The sequence below is a fragment of the Catharus ustulatus genome, chromosome 6, assembly GCF_009819885.2.
Source record: "Catharus ustulatus isolate bCatUst1 chromosome 6, bCatUst1.pri.v2, whole genome shotgun sequence".
NCBI lineage: Eukaryota > Metazoa > Chordata > Aves > Passeriformes > Turdidae > Catharus > Catharus ustulatus.
The window spans coordinates 21,039,025-21,058,955 of record NC_046226.1 but is presented as its reverse complement, the minus strand read 5'-3'; the positions used below and the strand labels follow the sequence as shown (position 1 = coordinate 21,058,955).

Genomic DNA, 19,931 nt, shown 5'->3' with positions numbered 1-19,931 from the left:
AACAAGAAAGATGCTTTTACCAGTATCACAATACAAAAGGGCTTTCTCTTTACAGAAATATTGATGTATAGTATGTGCCTTTTGTCATAGGCTTCACTGACAATTATATCTGTATGTTGTGTTTGAATAGATGGTCAAATGTCTGTGGCAGGGAAACTCTCCTAAAATATTTGTATCTCTACATCAAAATATTTATCTCTAGTTTTCCTCAGGCTTTCTGTTTTGATTTTGCTTCTGTTGCTATTTTCATTTTATATACTGTATTTATGGGGTTTTCCCCCAATTTCATCTTTATCTACTATTATTTGGCCCTTTATTAGTTGAAAAATCAAGATTGTTGTACCTGATGGCATTTTGCCAGCCTATGGCCTACTTTTATAACTGGAAACCTTCCATTAGAAATTTTTCAGGGCTTCTAAGCAACAGGTATTTTAAAGCCATCTGACAAGACTACAGAAGAGTAGGAAGATTGAGTGGGGACAAAAGAAATCATAAGAAAGAAAGAAAAAAAACTGCTTTTAGAGGAACATTCAACTTTGGTTTAATTTTTCCTCCTTAAAATGAAAAAAGGTTGGAACATAAGATTAGATAATGCCTGTCTGAGATGAATGTTGGCAAGCAAGCTGAAACAAGTGTATTATAAGAAAGGCTAGAAAGAAAAACATAACAGAGGAGAAGGATTAATTCCAGAAGTAATTTCATCTAAAATGATCAATGTAAAAATTTTATAAGACACATGGATTTTCTTATCACCTATCAAATATCTGCCTATTTTGTATAGCAGGGGCACTATGCATACAGCGTGAACCAAAAATATCAGAAAGAATCAACTTTGATGTCCTCAAACCTACACTCATCCAGCAATCAATTTTAGAGAATCCCAACTGACAAACTGTAAAATAAATTAAAAAAAAAAAAGGCATTTGAGTTAGTTTCAAAGGAGTGTACAAATGGCAAGCATTGAGAAGGTTTTTTTATAGTCTAAGCTAGCCTGATCACTGAAATCAGATTAGCACCCGTCTGTTACTTGGTTTTGAACATTCTGTTCTATTTGCAACAGCCGTGACAGCAGAGTACTGTATGTCATGCAAAACCCCAATTAGGCCTGACTAAATGGAAACCATTAAATGCTTTCAGTTGTCTAAAGAAAGAGAATTGTTTTGGAATCAGCTTTGTACTGGATTCTGATTATTGAGTTCAAATCACACAAGCTCAGTAAGTTCAGTCAGCTTAGTGCAATGTTATGTTCCACCATCAGCTGATTGCATTCCACTTAGCTTATCAGTGTTTTCCAAATTTCAGTAGCTACTGATTTAGTAATACTTGTATGGAGGGAAGAGAAATTCAAGATACTGAAAATTATCATCAGCAACAGACTGATTGTGCCTGTTTCCTCCTTTCAATTCTTTCTTACACAAGAGCAAGATGGCTTTTTTAACTTAATACCTTCTTACAACAGTAATTTATTAAGCTAACATATTCTGTATTTATTTTACCTTTTCCACTTTTTAAAAGACATACTGTAAGTATGTTCTCATTTTACAGAAGGAAGATGGTTACAGATAAGTTGAGGAATACAAACTTCTTTTTGATAGAGTGTGTGATCCTTGATTTGAGCTCATTTGCTTAGAGACACAGGTATGATACACTGACAAAGAAAATTATTTGATTGAGGTATGTAGCAGAAATACTAGTATGACTCTTCAGGTCTGATCACTTATTTTAATCACTTCTATAAGAAATCGTAGTTCTGCTGAAGTAAGCTGCTATCACAATGACAATAATATGACAATGAACAAGCTAATAAAGGAAAGAAAGCATGTTAATAATTAGAAAGTTGAACTCATTACAGGCAAAGTTTCCAAAGAAGAGCACAGGATTTGTATTGTAGGGAGTTAGTTATTCATGCTTAGCACTGCTGTAGGTCCAGTGAGTGACCTTTAGCAAATAACTTCCCTTCTGTTTGCCTGGATTTCATTTATGTATGAAAGAGACATCATGCAGAATCATTTGCAAAGAATGCAAATATCAACTACTGAAAAATTACTACATGTGATTTATAAATTAGTGAACCTTTTTATAGAGGAAGCAGGTTTCTATATCTTTTACTTGAAAGGACAAGAGAAAATTGAACAAAACGATTTAGAAACTGCTGTAGAAATATGACAAAGCAGGCAACCACTTCAGAGTAGTAAGACACAGTAAGATACCTTTCTGTGAAAGTTGAAAGATTTTTGGAGAGTATCCATGGCAATGAAGGCAACACTTAATTCATCAGATTTCATGCCATGTCAATACATCTGCCATGCCGTCAGCTATGGCTGCTATATGAAACAGAAACATTCATGTGTGATTTGAGTCTGTGTTTGTACTAGGAGTTAATAAGGTACACTTACGTTGCTGACTGAAGGTAATTGGGACACAAAAGTGGAGTACACACACATACCTTGACTTGCCCAACTCTTTGCTTTGAATCTTCTAGCTGTTGCTGCAAAGAACTCACTAGTTCTTTATACTTCATATACCTCTCCTCAATCATCTCCCTTCGGCAACGGGACTCCTAGAAATGTATTTAAAGATTAAGATGATTTCATAATGTGAAAAGTAGCTAGAAATTCTGACTATTGTCAACACAGGCATCGTCAAGGATTTTCACGACAGCAATAACAAATTAAGTACTGACTTTCAGAGGCTGAACTTCCGGGACCATACAGAAGCATAATGTTCTGTACAGAAAAATAATGTTAAAATACAATTAGATTAAAATGGAACTGGCCTTATCCTTAACTGGTGAATGATTTCTTGTAAACCCTTTCCAAACTTCAGCAATATCATACTTTCTAACAAAAATTCTGTAATGGTGAAAAATTAATTACAACACTACAGAAACAAGCACTAGGGAAAAAAGGGTTCTAAGGATATGGATAAAACACTATTTTTAACAAGAAAACATGATGCCTCTCACTGAACTAATGAGCTAATGATACACTTGAATTAACTAACATCCTACACAGCCTGAAAGGTTTATCAAAACTTACTTGCTCCTTTCTTCTCCCTTCCTATGAAAAAACTGAAGGAAGTCCTTGCTAGCTATTGTACAAAAAATCTAGTATGTTATTTGCAAATAGAAACAGTAATGAAGCTCCAAACTGACATTCTTCTCAAAGCTAAGGCATAAAGCTTAGCTCTCTTGAATAATAAATTATTTCTTAAAAACACTGTGCTGATAGGACTCATCTTCAGAAAACCATCTTTAAAAAAATCAAGCATGATGGAGAAGGACAGAGTCCAACTGAAAACAAAGATTTCGCATTCAAGTCTCACAAATATTGGCTAAGTTATAACTAGAGCAGACCAGAAAATTACTGTAATTTTATAGTAGTGTTAAGTGACAGAGGGCAAGTGTGAAGGAGATTGTAGATGCCAGCTAGCTAAGAACAAAATTTTTCTGTTGGCAGAAACAGAAGGCAAACACAAACCTCTGTCAGAGCAAAAAAGCTCTTCTGGGGATACCTGCAATGTGAAATTAAAACTATACATCTCAACAATATTCATGAAAAACCCAAACATTTTAACCACTACTTGCATTACCAAATCTGTTGATGATGACAGCAATAAAATGGTGTAGAATTATTAACTGATGACCTCATGCAGGAACACAAACAATGCTCCAAACAAGTATGTTTTGAAATGTTTATGACAACCACATATTAAGAAATTTTGCATATCAAACAAAATGCAAATCATTACGTATTTGTTGAACTGGGGTTTAATACTGATTTACAATTTATATTGTGCGAGGAAGTTACAAATTCTTTTTTATTAAAGCAGCCATTTCATAAATGGAAAATAACTGTGGTACAGGGATTTAGCCGCTCAGCCAGTGAAGATCTAATCTGAGCCTTATCATTCTTAACAGTACGTCACCACTATCGTCAATATGTCCCACTATGTCCAAATAGATCTTGATTGGATAGTGATGCTGAGAAAATAAGTGACAAGTATTGTCATTATGTCAAAACAAAATAAAAAGTTGTAAAGATCATCTATCTTCACTCATTAAGTTAAATATTGAAACAACTGGCACAATTTATTTAATTGTAAAATTTTCATTTTTAATATTCAATATGTGAATTTACCTCTCAATAAAAATATTCTGAAACCGTAATTAACACATGACCTGCTATGCCAGTTATCAATGTTTGCCTACTTTACAGAGCATAGAACTAAATTTATAACTTCAAAAAGATCCATATAAATATGAAAATAAATTTCAGTATATTTCTGTCTATATAACATGTACATATGCAACAGTGAGTATCTTATTAAACAGCTTATTCATAGAGAATATTAATTAACCAAAATATTTTACAGCTGCTGAAAGAGTCAAATGAAATCTTTCTCACTCCAGTATCTTTGCAATCTTCTAACAGGCTCAGTTTCTCAGGCACAGACTCCAGGTGGTTCAAAGCTACTCGAGTACTCTAAAGAATAGAACATAAAACATTAAAAATGAATCCATTCTTTCAGCCATCTCACACATTAAAAACCCCAGTCTTATCTGCATACTAGTTCAAGCTTCCTCAATGAGAGTGTTGTCTTGCACTAAGCTCAATCACATGTAGCTGTGGGACGGAGTGAAACAGCCATGTCAGAGGCTCCAGTCAGCCCGACCTGCTGATGGGAGATGGAGCTCTCCAGGTCAGAGGCTGCCAAGTGTGCCTGATGCCTCTTCATGAGGCTGGGGCTGACAGTTCTTTTGCAGGTGAGCTGTGCTTGAGGAGCTGATCATCAGGTAAAGGAGCTACAGGAGGAAGTGAACAGGCTACGCAAGTGTTGGAGCAAACAAGCAAAAGAGAGACTCATTATTTTCAGTCTCACAGTCTCAAGACTCTCAGGAGTCATGAACCCCCATTAAAGTGGAGAAGTAGATGAACTTAGAACCCTGCAGGGCAATTAGTCAAAGGACTGTTAGTCAAGGCTCTGTTAAAGATGAAGGCTGGAAGCAGGTCACAGAATGCAGTAGGAGGAAGGTTCCTCCACCTTCTCAGAATTCAAAAGGTAAGACTGGCACCTTCCACAACACATGTGAGGCTCTGGAACGAGAAGGCCAGACTAACAAGGTGGGTGAAGGTCTTTCTGGGATAGTGAGGCCTCCTAAAACACCACCACCTGTACTCTGCACCAAGACCTCTCTTAACATGAAAATGAAGGGAAGTTGTTAAAAGCAAACACCTTTCTAAAGCAAATGGAGGACCCAATATGCAACTCACAGGGAAGTCTGCAGTCTTCAGGGACTAAAATAAGAGACATTACTGATATGGGAAGAATACAGAGATGCTGCTTGTCATGGGGTCAAAGCTCTGCTGGAGTTGAAGCTGGCCAGAAATGTGGAGGACAATAAAAAGACCTTTAAAAAATATATTAATGGCAATAAGCAGTAAAAAAATCCTCGTCCCCTTACAGGATGAGGATGGTCACTTCACAAACAGGAATAGAGACAAGGCAATGGCATTTAATGCATTCTTTGCCTCTGTCTTCAACATGGATGATTGACCAAGGGGCTCACAGTGCCCTGAGCAGGAGGATCATGACTGTGAGAATGATCATCTCCCAGTCAACCCTGAACTTGTGTGGGATTTGCTGCTCCAGCTGGATCCCTACAAATCTATGGGGTCTGAAGGGATTAATTTAAGACTCCTCAAAGAGCCAGCTGATGTCACCACAAAATCTCTCTTGGTATTTTTTGAGCAGTCTTGGGAATCTTGAGCAGTTCCAGCTTACTGGAAGCTGATGAGCCTCATCACAATCTTAAAGAAGAGCAAGAAAGAGGACTCCCAGGAACTACAGGACTGTCAGTTTCACTTTAAAGGCCTGGTAAAGCTATGGAAAAGATTATGCTAGGAAGTATTGAAAAAACTCTTGTAAGACAACATCGTCATTGCTCACAGCCATCTTGATTTCACGACAGGAAAGTCCTGTTATTATCAAACCTAATTTCCTTTTAGGACCCCCTTGAGTCCCGTGTGCAGTTTTGGTCACCACACTATAAGAAATACATTAAACTGTTAGAGAGCATCCACAGGAGGGTAATGAAGATGATGAAGGGTCTTGAGGGGAAGCTGTGTGAGGAGTGACTGAGGTCACTTGGTCTGTTCAGCGTGGAAGAGACTGAGGGAAGACCTTACTGCAGTTACAACCTACTCATGAGAGGAAGAGGAAGGGCAGGCACTGATCTCCTCTCTGTGGTGACAGGACCTGAGGGAACGGCCTGAAGATGTGTAAGGGGAGGTTTAGGTTGAATATTAGAAGGTTCTTACCCGAGAGGGTGGTTGGGCACTGGAACAGGTTCTCCAGGGAAGTGGTCACAGCACTAAACCTGACAAGAGTTCAAGAAGAGTTTGGGCAATGCTCTTGGGTACGTGGTGTGACTCTTAGGGATGGTGCTGTGCAGGGACAGCAGTAAGATTCAATCATCCTTATGGGTCCCTTCCAAATCAGCATAATTCTGTGATTCTATGATTTTTTTTTAAATAAAAATATATTTAATGAGCACTTAGTAAATACAGAACAATAAAATTTCCTATTTTCAGATTAGGTATATGGTATGTACTACTGAAAAATGAATTACCACTCTAGGGAGAGTTAGGGTTGGACTCAACAATAAGATTTCACATTCACACCCATCATGCAAAAAATGTAGTCTATTGCAAACTGCAAAGAACTGAAGAAAATAAATATCATGGTTTTGGTTTTGTGTGCAGATGAAGTTGGTTGATCATGCACAAAGAACAGTCACGTCCACAGGCCAGATGCCTCTGTAGCTTCTCTAGGGCTGCCCTTTTATTATTTGCCAAAGAGCAAGTAAAACCAGAACTGTTTGTACTTTCTGAACAACAGTTAGTATTTCCTCCACAATTCTAAAAATCACACTTCTTTGGATAAGGTTCTGCTAGTCTGGTATTTAATCTACCAATAATGGGCTTCATTAACCATATTACTGCCCTGGTACTTTAAAGCAAAATCTTAAATAAAATTCATCAATCCTGAAATTAAATACTACATTGTAAAGCCTTTGCAAACCGAGTTAATTTGCCCTTAACTACAAAAGCTCTGTTACTAGTTCTGGAAAATCTCAATCTGACCACCATGAAAAACATTCCATTTATATCCTAGACTTGAGACCTGAAGAGATTAAAAGTTTCAGTCACAACAGCAGAAGAAAAATCAATGGGAGCCTCTCTGCACAAGTGGCATCAACCTCAAAAAGATGGAGACTAGGAGTGAGGAGTGGATAATCAGAAATGAACAAAGTAACCGAAATGAAGACACACCATCTGTTTAAAAACAATGATGTCTGCCTTGTTGTTGGTTCCAAATGTTTTTAAGGTTTAAAAAATATTCCTAACAAACAAAAATCAAATTTCATAAACAATAGGATTCATTTGCAGCTAACTTGGACTGAACTTGTAGTCAATATGCAGTACCAATAAACTAAATGAGGTAGAGGATATGAGACTCGTTCTTCTGTTCCTGCAATCATATATATGCAAAAATATTATGCATTTAGATATATTTCTCTGTTTATCCACTTTGTTTTAATACAGATGACCTGTGATCTGTTCTCATAAAAAAGGAACTCATGCCCTAGGTGTAAGCCCATGCCTTAAGCAATCCCATTTTTCAATTCCTTCTCTAATTTCAATGCCAAGACCTCATGTAAACACTGTCTGTAAATGGATTTAAGGAACATGTTAATCATCTATTCTTCCAAAGTGTCTCCTAAATATATCCCCTCTATTTCATGCACTTTTTGTAGAGGAAAAATAAATTAGCTGTTTCTATGCTAGTCCTTATTAGTTACATTATTAAATATAATCCTGAACACAGAAGACCAGCCTTTGGGTTAGATGCCCATCAAGTCCCTGGTTTTTTGGTTTTGTTGAGAATCATATGAATAAAGAATGGTATATGCTACTTGGATTTCTGAAAGGTGTTTTAGAATCCTAAAGATATAAATCCAACTTCACATTCAAAATGATGGGCTCTAAGGTAACCATTGCTGCTCAGGAAGCAGATCATGTGGTAGTGATACATATTACCAAGAATCTGCTAATGCAATGCTCAGTATCAATCAGAAAAGCAAAATCAACACTCAGTATAATCAGAAAAGAATAAAAAAGATGGAGAACATAACTGTCCCAGATCATTAATCCAACTGCAGCTTGACTGCTGAGTGCAGATGTGGATCTTTATTTCAAAAGAGAAATAGGGAAAGGTCAGAGAAGCTCAAGAATTTTCAAAGCCATGGAGTGCTGTTTCCAAGTGAGAAAAGATAAACACAATACTCTAAAGAACAGGACTCTTCAGCCAGGAAGAGAGATGCCTGAGGGCACTAATGACCAATTTGCATTACATCAGAAGTCACATAAAGATAGAAAATTTTATGTGGGTTTAAGCAGAAAACTGGGCAAGTTCATGAATGAGAAAGGCCAATGAATGGTTCCAAATTCACAGAAACTACATCTAAGTCTGTAAGCCTTTGAGCTTTGAATGGCTAGAATCAGAATGAATGAATGGGAAACAAAATACGTGTCAAGTCCTGTTCAGTCTTTCGTAAGCATTTTACTTTGGCCATTGTTGTGATGTCTATAGCTGGGCTACATTGACCTTTGGTCTTGACCAGAATGATTCTTTTTATATTCTAAAATTCTCACAGTCTTCTGAGCAGTCTGAGGGACTTGAATAGGATAACTCACACACTAACATTTTCAGAGACAGAAATGTATGTCTTTGCCATAAAACAAATGAAAAGAATGGTATTGATGTGCAAATAAAAACAGAAAAAAAGCCAAGTTTGTTCTTAGGGGAGGTTCAATAAGGAAGGTGGCAATGAAAGAATACATTGAAGAATGTGAGGGAAAGATGATGAAAGAGCTTTTAGCTAGCCCACAGAACTGGTCTGGTAATCAATGCAAATCACAGCAACCTCTTCAAGATGGTTCAAATGCCATACTTGTATCATTAATGACTACACTCTATTCTATTAAAAAGATAGATTTAGCCACAGATAAAATGTGAAAAAGGATGTTAGAAGCACCTGATATAGAGGGCAATTAAGTACTGCTAATTTTTTTCCCAGAAATGAGAAAGCTGTATGCCATAATGCATACAAATAATCCTAAAGAACAGCAATCGCATCTGTCTGCTCATGTATAACAAGCAACAGCAGGTACTGACCCAGTGCACTGATGGTACTGATAAGAGGAAAAAATGCCCATTGTACTGATTGGGGCAGTATTAATGGCATTTTATTTAACAGTTCTCTCTGATAGACTGAGTGCTATTAATCTTTCTGTTTTTAAAATAAAGACTATTTACTTTGAAAAGAGGAGTTCTTTGTTTTCACAGAGAATGACAAAACAAATTACTTATTTTCCATGACTTTATACAAACACTTTGATGTTTAAACTGCATGTGAACAGTTAATCCTCCTATACTGATGTGTTCTTGGTAATAGACAGTTTCACACTGTCTCAAGGGACACATCTAAATCAAAATCAAACACATTTTATTTTTAGTCTCAAAGCTGCAATGCTAAATGTAAATAAATCAAAGCAGGTTTGTATATTGTATTCCTGAAGTTTGCCTTTATAGTCGATATATTGAAAACACATAAACATAAACCAGAAACCAAACTTCATTGACTTTCAAGTACAGTACTCCTTTCTTTTCTGAGGTAGGTAAAAACAAATGGCTATCTGTATTGCACAGATAATTTTTTTAAAATGAGAGTTGATTTAAGTACCAGTTAGCTAATCCCCAAAGAATAACCATAAAAAGATTAAATGCAACGTCATTATAACTGGCTGCAATGCATGTCAGCAGGCAGCTGCAATTCAAATGGAAGACACAATGTTAGAAGTGACCTAAAATGACTTATTTTTAAATGACCTTTTAAATGACCTGAATACCTAAATAGGATGCACCCAGCACGTTTAAAAGTATCCTTTGCTTTCCCTGTTAATATCTGTAAAACTATGCACTGTCAGCTTCTCCATGGATCTCCAGCTCTCCATGGATAAATCATACACTTTTCTTTTAAGGAGGTGGTTCTGCTTAAGAGGCCCGAGGTGCTCTGCTGACTTTTATACGCCAGGCATACTCCATGATAGCTGGGAAATTCTGTGAATAGTACATCATATGTAGAGAGGGAACTTTCAGAGAAAACAAAAAAACGTATTTTGTTTCTTTATACTCCACGTATATCATGACCCCAATTATATCACCGTTTTGATGATTTCAGCATGTCAAGAAGTCAAATTACCTATACAAAGCTAGGCAACACATCTAACTATATCAAATTACAATTTCAATGCTTGATTGGCTTTTTTCTGTATTACATTGTTTCATGAGAGTTTGAACAAGATTTTTTTAAGCAAAAACTGCACTAATGAAATACAAATGACATTTGCTAACAAAGCATTGCCAATGTCAAACTACTTGAACACTTAATTTAGATTCCAGATGGTTTTGCATGGGGTGGACCATATTTTAATTAAAGGAACTTTCATGGATGCTTCCTTTCCTGTTTGCAATGACATGGACTGTCTTTTCTCTCATTCATGAGCACATGACATCCCTGTGCTAACTAGGGGAACTGTTTACATGGGAAAATATTAGGAAAGTATTTTATGAATTTGCAGTTGTTTGATGCATACTAGCAGCTGGAAACATGGAGAAAATTGTTGTCTTTTGGCAAGCCAGCTTTCTGTGAATCATCAGTCCGTGCTCCAAGTACTCTGGGGTTCCATAGGACCAGCTTTTTAGAATCCATTCTTTATCATTTACTAAGATTTTAATCAGAGACATCCAGATATAATTCCTGGAAATTAAAAGAAACATAACACAAGAAGTAGAGTGTGTAAAGTAATGCAGTGTTAGTGGGGACATATTCTCAAAATGTGTAAAGACTTCCTTGTTGCTGATCTTTAACATTATGAAGTATTGCAGGCTAAAAATCTTTACATGTAATTTATGTAAAAGGTTTGTATACCAACAGTATTTCATCAAGCCTTCCAGAAAGTATTGCAAAAATTCAATTAACACAGCTTTCATGGGAAAGAAGAAATATCATTCAGTTTTTTAGGTGAGAAAAATTAAAATACAAAAGAAGTGATTTAAGCAAAGATTCACAGCAAATCAGTGTCTGAGTAGGAAAAAAAGTAGGAGGTTTCCTTATGGATTTCCCTATTTTAATGAAAAGCTGCACAATAACGTGAGAAAAAAAATCTGTGGTGGCATCAATAGATGTAACTGATGCCTATGCTCCTATGGTTATAACTAGGGCAAATATAAAACATTAAAATCTAAAATGAAGGACCTAGCCGGGCATTAGAAACATCTAGTCAATAGTCTGCTGTCAAACAAAATTTAATTTATTTTGTGATATATAAACCAAACCAAGAAAAATAAAGCAAGCACATATTCTATGGAAGAACTCAGATACACATTCCATAGATGAAAGGCCAACATAATTCATATAAGAAGCAGCTGAGGGAGCTGGGGTTGTTTGTCATGGAGAAAAAGACACTCAGGGGGGACCTTATCACTCTCCACAACTGACTGAAAGGAGGTTGTAGACAGGAGGGGGTTGGTCTCTTTTCCCAGGCAAGTGACAGGACAAGAAGACATGGCCTCAAGCTCCTCCAGGGAAGGTTCAATTTGGACATTAGGAAGAATTTCTTCACTGAAAGGACATTGGAACAGGCTGCCTAGGGAGGGGTGAAGTTCACCATCTGCTAGGTGATGTGTTCAAGAAATGACTGGAGGTGGCACTTGCTGCTATAGTTTAGTTGACAAGGTGGTGTTCAGTCAAAGGTTGGACATGATAGTTTCAGAGATCTTTTCAAACGTCAGTGATTCCTATGATTCTCTGATTTCTCATGAGAATCCTGTGGATGGAACTCATAGTATCTCCCTTTAAAATTACATTTACATGCATATACCTACTACGTTAAAAAAATAATTGAGAACACTGTATACTACTACTCCTAGTTCAACTGAAATAAATTACTTTAGATAACCTAAGTCTTTTGCAATAAGGATTTTTCTTGATTTAGAGATTTTTACTTTCTCTAATTAAGGATTTTGATTTATTGAACTTTGGCCAAAATGTTCAATATTAGCAACATATGGAACGTGTTTTCATAATTTTGAAAGGAGCTTAGATAGAGCATGTAGGGGCTCCACTAGGAGCGCTCCCAGCAAGTCAAGTGAGGTGATCCCTCTCCTGTAGTCAGCCCACATTTGGAGTGCTGTGTCCAGTTTGGCGTTCTCCTGTACAAAAGAGACTTACAAGAGCCAGTCCAGCAAAGGACAACAAATTTTTTAAGGGACTGGAGCATCTCTCCTGTAAGAGAAGGCTGGGATTGTTTAATGTGGAGAAAAGTAGGCTCTGGAAACCTCATCAATGTGCACAAGTATCTGAAGGGAAGGTGTAAAGAAGAGGGAGCCAGGCTCTTTTCAGTGCTGCCCAGTGACAAGCAGTGGGCACAAACTGAAATGCAAGAGGTTCCGTCTGAACGCAGGAAATGCTTTTTCACTCCAAGGGCTGGAAAACTAGAGGTGATTGTATTAGAAAAAAACCTGAAAGAACAAGTGAAACACCAAATAGTAGCAGGCAGAGGATGGACAAGTAGCTGGGTATTAAACAAGAGCAATAAATACAGAGGGTGAAAAGACAACATCAAGGAAGAAGGAAAGAGAAAGCTGAGCTTTAGGAGAAAAGAAACAGTGGGTTGCCAGCACCCTCAGGAAGTAGAAGCACTTGGTGGTAACGAGCAGAGGAAAGACTCTGGGAAGCCCAGTGAAGGGAAGTGACACACTGGCTTACCGATGAAAGGAAAGGAAAGGGCGAGGCAGGCAGTACAGAGGATCTCAAACTGCTCATGGTCATTTTTATAAGATCAAAGAATGGCTGTGTTCTGAGAGGACCAGAAAGCCTTTGATGTAATGGTAGTTTTGGCAAGATGCTACAAAATCAAAGCAAGAGGAAAAGAAAGTATTAACACTTCAATTCAGTATTTCCTCAACATTCCTACAAGCAAAGTATGAAAATCATGAAATAATCTCAAGAGCTAACAGCAAGACTTACTTATTGATGGAAGGCACACTGAGAGAGACACAGAGAGAACAAGCACATAAAAATGGATGGTGTCAGGCAGTCATATAATCTCTCTGAAAAATGCATTTGGTATTGCTATCCTTCCAATTCTCCTTTTAAATTGGATGATAAACCAGAAAACTGATGCAAATTTGAGTCAGACACTACAGGAGAATAATCTAATAACTTCTACATTGCTGAGTGGAAACAGACAGAAATTTGTTTTACTGGTATTCAAAACCTCACTTTCTTGAACAAAAAAATGCATTACAATAAAATGCATAAATGTTCATACTGAACAGGAAATTCATATTAAATAACAATTTTGTTGAATACTTACAGCATTACTGCAGATTTATGGACATTGTAACAAAAAGTTGAATTTTGTCCAGAAAAGTCTGATCCAAGTATTCTAAGAAAGTGTTAACCTCAATTCTGGGTTCTCTACTGAAAGCAACAAGCTGCTTTATTGATCAAAGGATATGGAATGCATATGTTTACTGGAATAACTTCAGGACTTGGCTGATTTCAAATTAAATTTTGCAGTCTTCTATGTCAGACTAGCACTAGTAAGGCAGAGAAACATGATTTGCAGCTTAGGCTCACAAAGAACAGTACATATTTATAGAAACCTACTAAAATCCCAAGCACAATATTGTAGCAGTTGCACCTACAGAATGCATCCTGACCTCTTTATGAGAAATAAATGCACTTTTCATTGTAGTTTCATCTGAGAATACAATGCAGACTTTTTTCCAAAAAAGCCATATACCTTTCTCTATAAATAATACAGAGCCAGATCTTGTATGCAACAACTAAAGTGTACTCAAGAATAAAGTAACTCATTTTATTTAAAGATAAATAGTATTAATTATCTCAAAATGTCAGACTAAATAATTGCTTACTAAAGCAATAATTTAATAATTGTTTACTAAAGTAAACTTGTTAATAGCTATGAAATAATTAAATTCACTTTAATTAACAGCATTAAACCAGATAAAAAAGCCAAACAAAACACATAATGTCTAGATACTCAAAACCTCAGTTTTGCCTATATACTTATTACTCCTCTGGCACTTCTAAAGAGTTGAAAGATTATTCCAGAAAATATCTAGGTTCTTCAGCTCCTTTTATATCCACTAGTGAGTCTGTCTAACAAACCTTGTTCTTCTGCTCCTGACCTGCACAACTTGCTGAAGCAAGAAGTGGTGTACCTATTTATTGAATCACACATCAAAATTGATTTGATTGAAAAAAGAGCCAAAATATCCAAAAGCTTCTTCTAAATGGGTACTATTTGCTGTCAGGCTCCTTAAGGGAGTGATCAGGTCACATGTATTATCTTGAAGGAGGTTCATAATAACAGCACTTTCCTCTGGAAACAGCAGCTGGCTAAGGATGGATGACCTAAGAAACTGCCTGGTACTGTAGACAGGAGATGGAGCTTCCAGATTAGACTGCTGAGAGGAGAAGTAGCTGACAGGGGTCAGAGAGAGGCAAGGGACTTCCTTGTTTGCAGCAACTCACAAAATCACTGAGTTAGATTAAGCTAGGCCTGGAAGGTTAATTCACTCAGAGCTCTGAATGGAATCTGAAAGGTTCATGTTACGTTTCCTTCCCAAAGTTTTTTTTATTATCTAAGTTGGCAAGTTCATCACATGGCCATTGCAACAATTTTATTGGCAAGTGCAGGAGGTGGAAATCAGTAGATTGTAGAGACAGGGAGAATAATGGGATAGTACGATAAATAGTCATCCTTTTCTTCCATCTGAACAATAACTTACAAATTTTCCTTTTTAAATAGGATACATTGGAAGTACAAAAAGGAGAAAAGCTCCAGAAAAAACAGAAAGAAATATTTGTCACAAAATACAGACTGAATTTGCATGACATTGGAGTATTAGCAAGCAACTATCCTCTGCCTGTGTCAAAACAAATCTGGGAGCAGAAAGGACAGGGAATCAGCAGGCCGTTTCACTTATGGTTTGTGAGAAATGGATGGCAATGGATACATGCCTGTCATGTAAGCAAACCATTAATAAGAGAAGGTCCTGAAGAGAATTAATGTTTTGTCAACACCTGACAGTCACACAGCACCATGTGAAGTGCCAGGATGCTGAATGTCAGCATTAGCTTCCTGCTTCCACAGGGCAGGTGTTGCAGCACAGCACTCTGACTTCCAAAGGGCCTTTCATGACTGAATGAAAGAAATTTTTAACATATTGAATACATTTAAAATATATTTTTGAAATCAGAAAATGTTTTCAGAGATGCAGAGACTATCAGAAAGAATAAAATAGTAATTTGTACAGATAAATTTTAGAAGTTTATACTTGCAGCATTGATATTGTCTCAGTAGTGGTTTCTTTAGACAAAATTTTCTGGATTTCTATTGAAAAGAAACTATGGGCCTGATACATACAATTTGTGATGTCTTATTGGACATTTCTACACGGAGGGAAAGAAGAATGATTCTGAAACTTCAGGACAAGCTGAAACTCATTCCAGCTATTCCACCTGATGGACTTACTACTTTGGGACATCTGGAAAATGCATTCATGGCATGTACAGACATAAAGTTTTGTTCTTCCAACTTAATATCATATTAAATTATATTAATTAATGGTTAAAATTACATTTCCTTTATTCTTTTCATTGCAGTGTTGATATGGGCAGATGAACTGATTCTGTCCTGCATCTCCCAGACCAAACAAGTAAGCACAGAGTAGTCACAGAAATAATTAGATCTATCACATGGACCTCAACCACTAAAAATGTTAGAAAAATAACATCTTTTGTATGGATAAAAGTGACAACAGTTCTCTTCCCAGGGATGGAATGAGGACTGAACTGTACAGAAAAGTGACAACACTGTATTTCATATAATGAGTACACAAGTACTGTACTAAAAATCTACACAGAGAGCTGCAGTGCAAAATTATCACATCTTCTCTTAAAAGTAAAATGACAGTTAAAAACCCGGAACTGTAACCCTTTAAAAAAAAAATATAAATATTTTTCATACTTTAGACAAATTATCGGCAATGCAATTGGGATTGGCTTGGAAATTAATTTTAAAAACTTACCATTTCTAAGGCCATAATACGTTCCTAAAAGCAAAATACAAAACGCCATTAGAAAGCAAAGAATATAAACACAGCGTAAACCAAAGAATGATGAATAGGATTCATTTGGGGGTTTTGGTGGTCTCATATGTACAGTTTTTTGTAAAAAATTCACTGAGTAGGACCTGTTATACTTAATTGGATGTCTTCATCATACTATCCCATTTAAAATTTGCCCCAAAAATAAGAAACCACCCAAAAACAAGGTGAGAAAGGATTTGAAAAAAAACATTACTCTACAATCTATTTCTTTTCAATTCGTACATTGTTTTCAATATTGCTAATTTTACTCTTATATATCCCAAAGAATGATTTCTTTTTTTTTAATCATCTCTGACTGTAAATCTAGCATGTTTTGGAATTCATATCATCCTAGCACCAGGTTTAGTTTTCTTTTACGCACTTCCTTAGAAAACTAAAAAGTAAATTCTATATCATTAGTCTTTCATCCAGAAATAGCTCTGAATAATGTTTTGTTAATAACAGGATGACATTAGTCAAACAAATAAAACAAACTTGTGTCAGTGTTAATCCAGCACAAAATACTGAGAAATTAGCTAATTTACTGTATATATTTTAACATTCTTTTCCCATTGTGAAGTAATTTTAAGAAAAATATAAAGTTAGTAAAATCAAGGTAGTGTACTCTAGTATTATATCCTGACTAGGTATGGTATTTTAAGTAATTTGACAAAATATGTGGTCAAGTGCATAGTTTAGTCCATTTGGAGTATGTGATGTGACCATTAAGGCATTACAGGAACTCTTACCTTACTCTTTTTTTTTTTTTTTTTTTTTCCTCAGGCAAGCTAGTGTATCACATGCTACAGTCTTTATTCTTCCTTAGAAGCAGGTCTGAGATACAGATTATTTCTGTACATCAGAACAAACATATCACAAAAATATTACATTGAAAACTCAGAAACTTTTATTCTGAGATGTTTGTTCCTCCACAAAACTGCAGTAGTAAACATTCATATTTATTCAAAGATTCTGCAACAAAGCACATACTCATTACCATTAAAAAGATGGTGTTTACAGATCTCATAAATTTCTAGTGATAATGAACAGCAATTCAGATATAATTTTTTTCAGTGACAGAGGACTCCTTTGAAAAAAACAGTTTTAGAGTGAGTGAGGATGGTTATAATGATAGAATAAAGTGTTTTCAAAATGACTCATGCGTTAAATAAAGTGCATGATATAGTTGCCAAATTCTGAAAATATAATAAACTCTTACAATATCAGCAGTTAATTTTCTGAAGACTAGCATCTAATGTATTATGAAATTTGCCATGGATAATTTATACACTACTTGACTGTGAAAGCATGGATATCTGAAGGGATAAAAACTGCTATCAAACATTTGAATATAAGAACAGCAGCCAAAGCACTACAATTCACACACTGAACCAGAACTACCAGTTAGGGAAAGGAATAAAGCAATTTAATCAGGAACATGACAGTCAGGCAGGCACATATAGCCATGCAAGACACTACTATGATGCAACTTCCTGCAGTCTAAAATTACTCCTCATTCAATCAGAAGTAATATCATTAGAACAATTTGTCAACCATGAAGCTTCACATGAAAGCAGATGCAGAGTTGCTTCACATGAAAGGAGATCTTTTTACATTGATGTAACTAGATATGCACCTGTGTAAACTGCTTGCGCAGACAAGCTCTCAGCCTTGCTGAACTTGAGCTGCCAGAAAGCCAGGCCAAGATTTTTGTGTGAACAGGAAACAGCTGGATTGGTGTGTTGTGTAACTTTTGGGTCTTGCAGCTTGTCTCTTCTTACTGGATCAAACTGTTTGTACACGAACTTTTTTGATACCTCTAGCCCTCAAAATGCCTTCTATTTATTATATGAGAAGGAAAGGCTTATCTTCAAACAAACTCCTGTGATCAAAACTCAGGTCAATACACAATGTCATTTTCCTTGTGAGCCTTATCTTCATCAATTCCCTCACAAATGTCCTGCTTTCAGCACACTTACAGAATGCTGACTCATTAACACTCTTCAAATTGTATGTAAACTTTTTATACTCATATTGGCTATTGTTTGCAACAATTTGTTGTTAAAAATTTCTTTATTTCTTTCTGAGTTCTGAAGAATACACACATAACCCTCCTTCATAGCCTCCTGAGCCTCACAATTCAGACATTCCAGCTCTGTTTTGCTTTCTTAGCCATTTCCATTTGAAAGAAGTATGTTTTCTTTGACTGTAATGCTTCAATACTATTCCAAAGCTGAGTTTAGGGTAAATCTGACTTTTTAAGCACAAATTTAAAGTGCTTAGCACAAACATCTTTACTGCTAGATGACATAGAATAAGGATTTATAATATTGTATCAGGTCCTACCAAATACTGACTGGTCCATTCTTCCTCAGAAAGGTGACTACGAACATCTAGTGCTTCAGAGGCTTGAAATACTTATATACTTAGAATACCTCACTTTCAGTTTTATTCAGTTTTACAAAAGAAAGTAACACAGCCCAGAGAATTTAACTCAACCAGTGAAAAAACTCAGCAGCGAGTATTACTAGCTATTGGGTCCATATTTCTCTGCATACATTTCCAAATCTGAATTTAAGCTATAAGGCAGTTCAGAAAATCATAATGCTACAATACAATAAAGAAATTTAACAAAAAATGTAGCTAGTTAGTTGAGCAGAAAATATACCTGGAGAGCTCCCATTTCTTCCTCTCTTCTGTGTGTCTTCTCTAGTAGCTCTGCAAAATGAAAAATGGAACTTGTAAATCCAACGTCCTGTCTCATGGCCTGATAGAAAAACTACTGTGTAAAACAGTAATGGAGTTTTTATTTTACAGATTTCACAACACTTCTTTTCAGTTGATTAAATAACAGATGAAATGTGTCAGTGATATGATTGTTTCCAAGTATGGGCTGTTGAGGTGACTAAAATTCAGCCTCAAAAACACAGAAAGACAGTTTGACTGAGAGGAAAAAAAAGCTTTAAGATTCACTTAAATTCAGATAAATTTTTCTATACTGAAATAAATCTTCTGGTGTATTTTTAGAATTGAATGGAAAAAAATCAAAGATTCTCCCTAAAAATTGTCTAAAACTGATTGTCAAAGCTATGCAATTATATATGAAAAATTACTGTAGAATACTGCAGACTATTTTGACTGACAATAATTACCTCCTCTCACTCCTCCTCTCACTAAAATGGAACACTTGTACTAAGGAAAATAATTCATTGTGAAAAAATATTTAAAAATTTTCTAATAGTCTCTACACTATAAGATCCTAGTATCTCATATGGTCACATGGGACAATTATAGACATTGGCACATGTATGCACATATGTAACATTTCACATTAGAAATTAATTTTGTTGGAATTCTGCAGCTTATGTTATGAGTTGCTTTTCCCTTTTATTTCATTCACATAGTTTTATGATTAAAATCATGTTTTTGATAAATTGCAACATGTTTAGAGTTCTGGGAAACCTAAATTTATAACCTCATAAAGAACAGGAAAAACTAAAAAAGATGCTGCAGGCTTATTGCTATTTTAACTATCAGAAATTCACTCATGAGTTTTGCATGAGAAGAGCATTGCTTTAGCTAAGCCAGAGACTGACTCTGAATTCAGATATGCTTCAGTT

At 35.9% G+C, this 19,931-nt stretch overlaps 1 protein-coding gene across 6 annotated transcripts in view; it reads right to left on the bottom strand.

The window, feature by feature from the left end:
- CEP128 (centrosomal protein 128) overlaps positions 1 to 19,931 on the bottom strand; it is a 94,085-nt gene that overhangs the window by 7,411 nt on the left and 66,743 nt on the right. For 4 of the 6 annotated variants that reach the window (XM_033063336.1, XM_033063335.1, XM_033063337.1 and 1 more), the window contains exons 20-23: positions 18,980 to 19,029; positions 16,252 to 16,275; positions 4,407 to 4,484; positions 2,447 to 2,560 (exon numbers count right to left, since the gene is read on the bottom strand). In XM_033063336.1, the coding sequence (XP_032919227.1) occupies positions 2,447 to 2,560; positions 4,407 to 4,484; positions 16,252 to 16,275; positions 18,980 to 19,029 (266 nt within the window). Of the gene's footprint in view, positions 1 to 2,210; positions 2,325 to 2,446; positions 2,561 to 4,406; positions 4,485 to 16,251; positions 16,276 to 18,979; positions 19,030 to 19,931 lie in introns of all 6 variants that reach the window. The other 2 variants (XR_006163007.1, XM_033063339.1) reach the window with 2 other exon arrangements.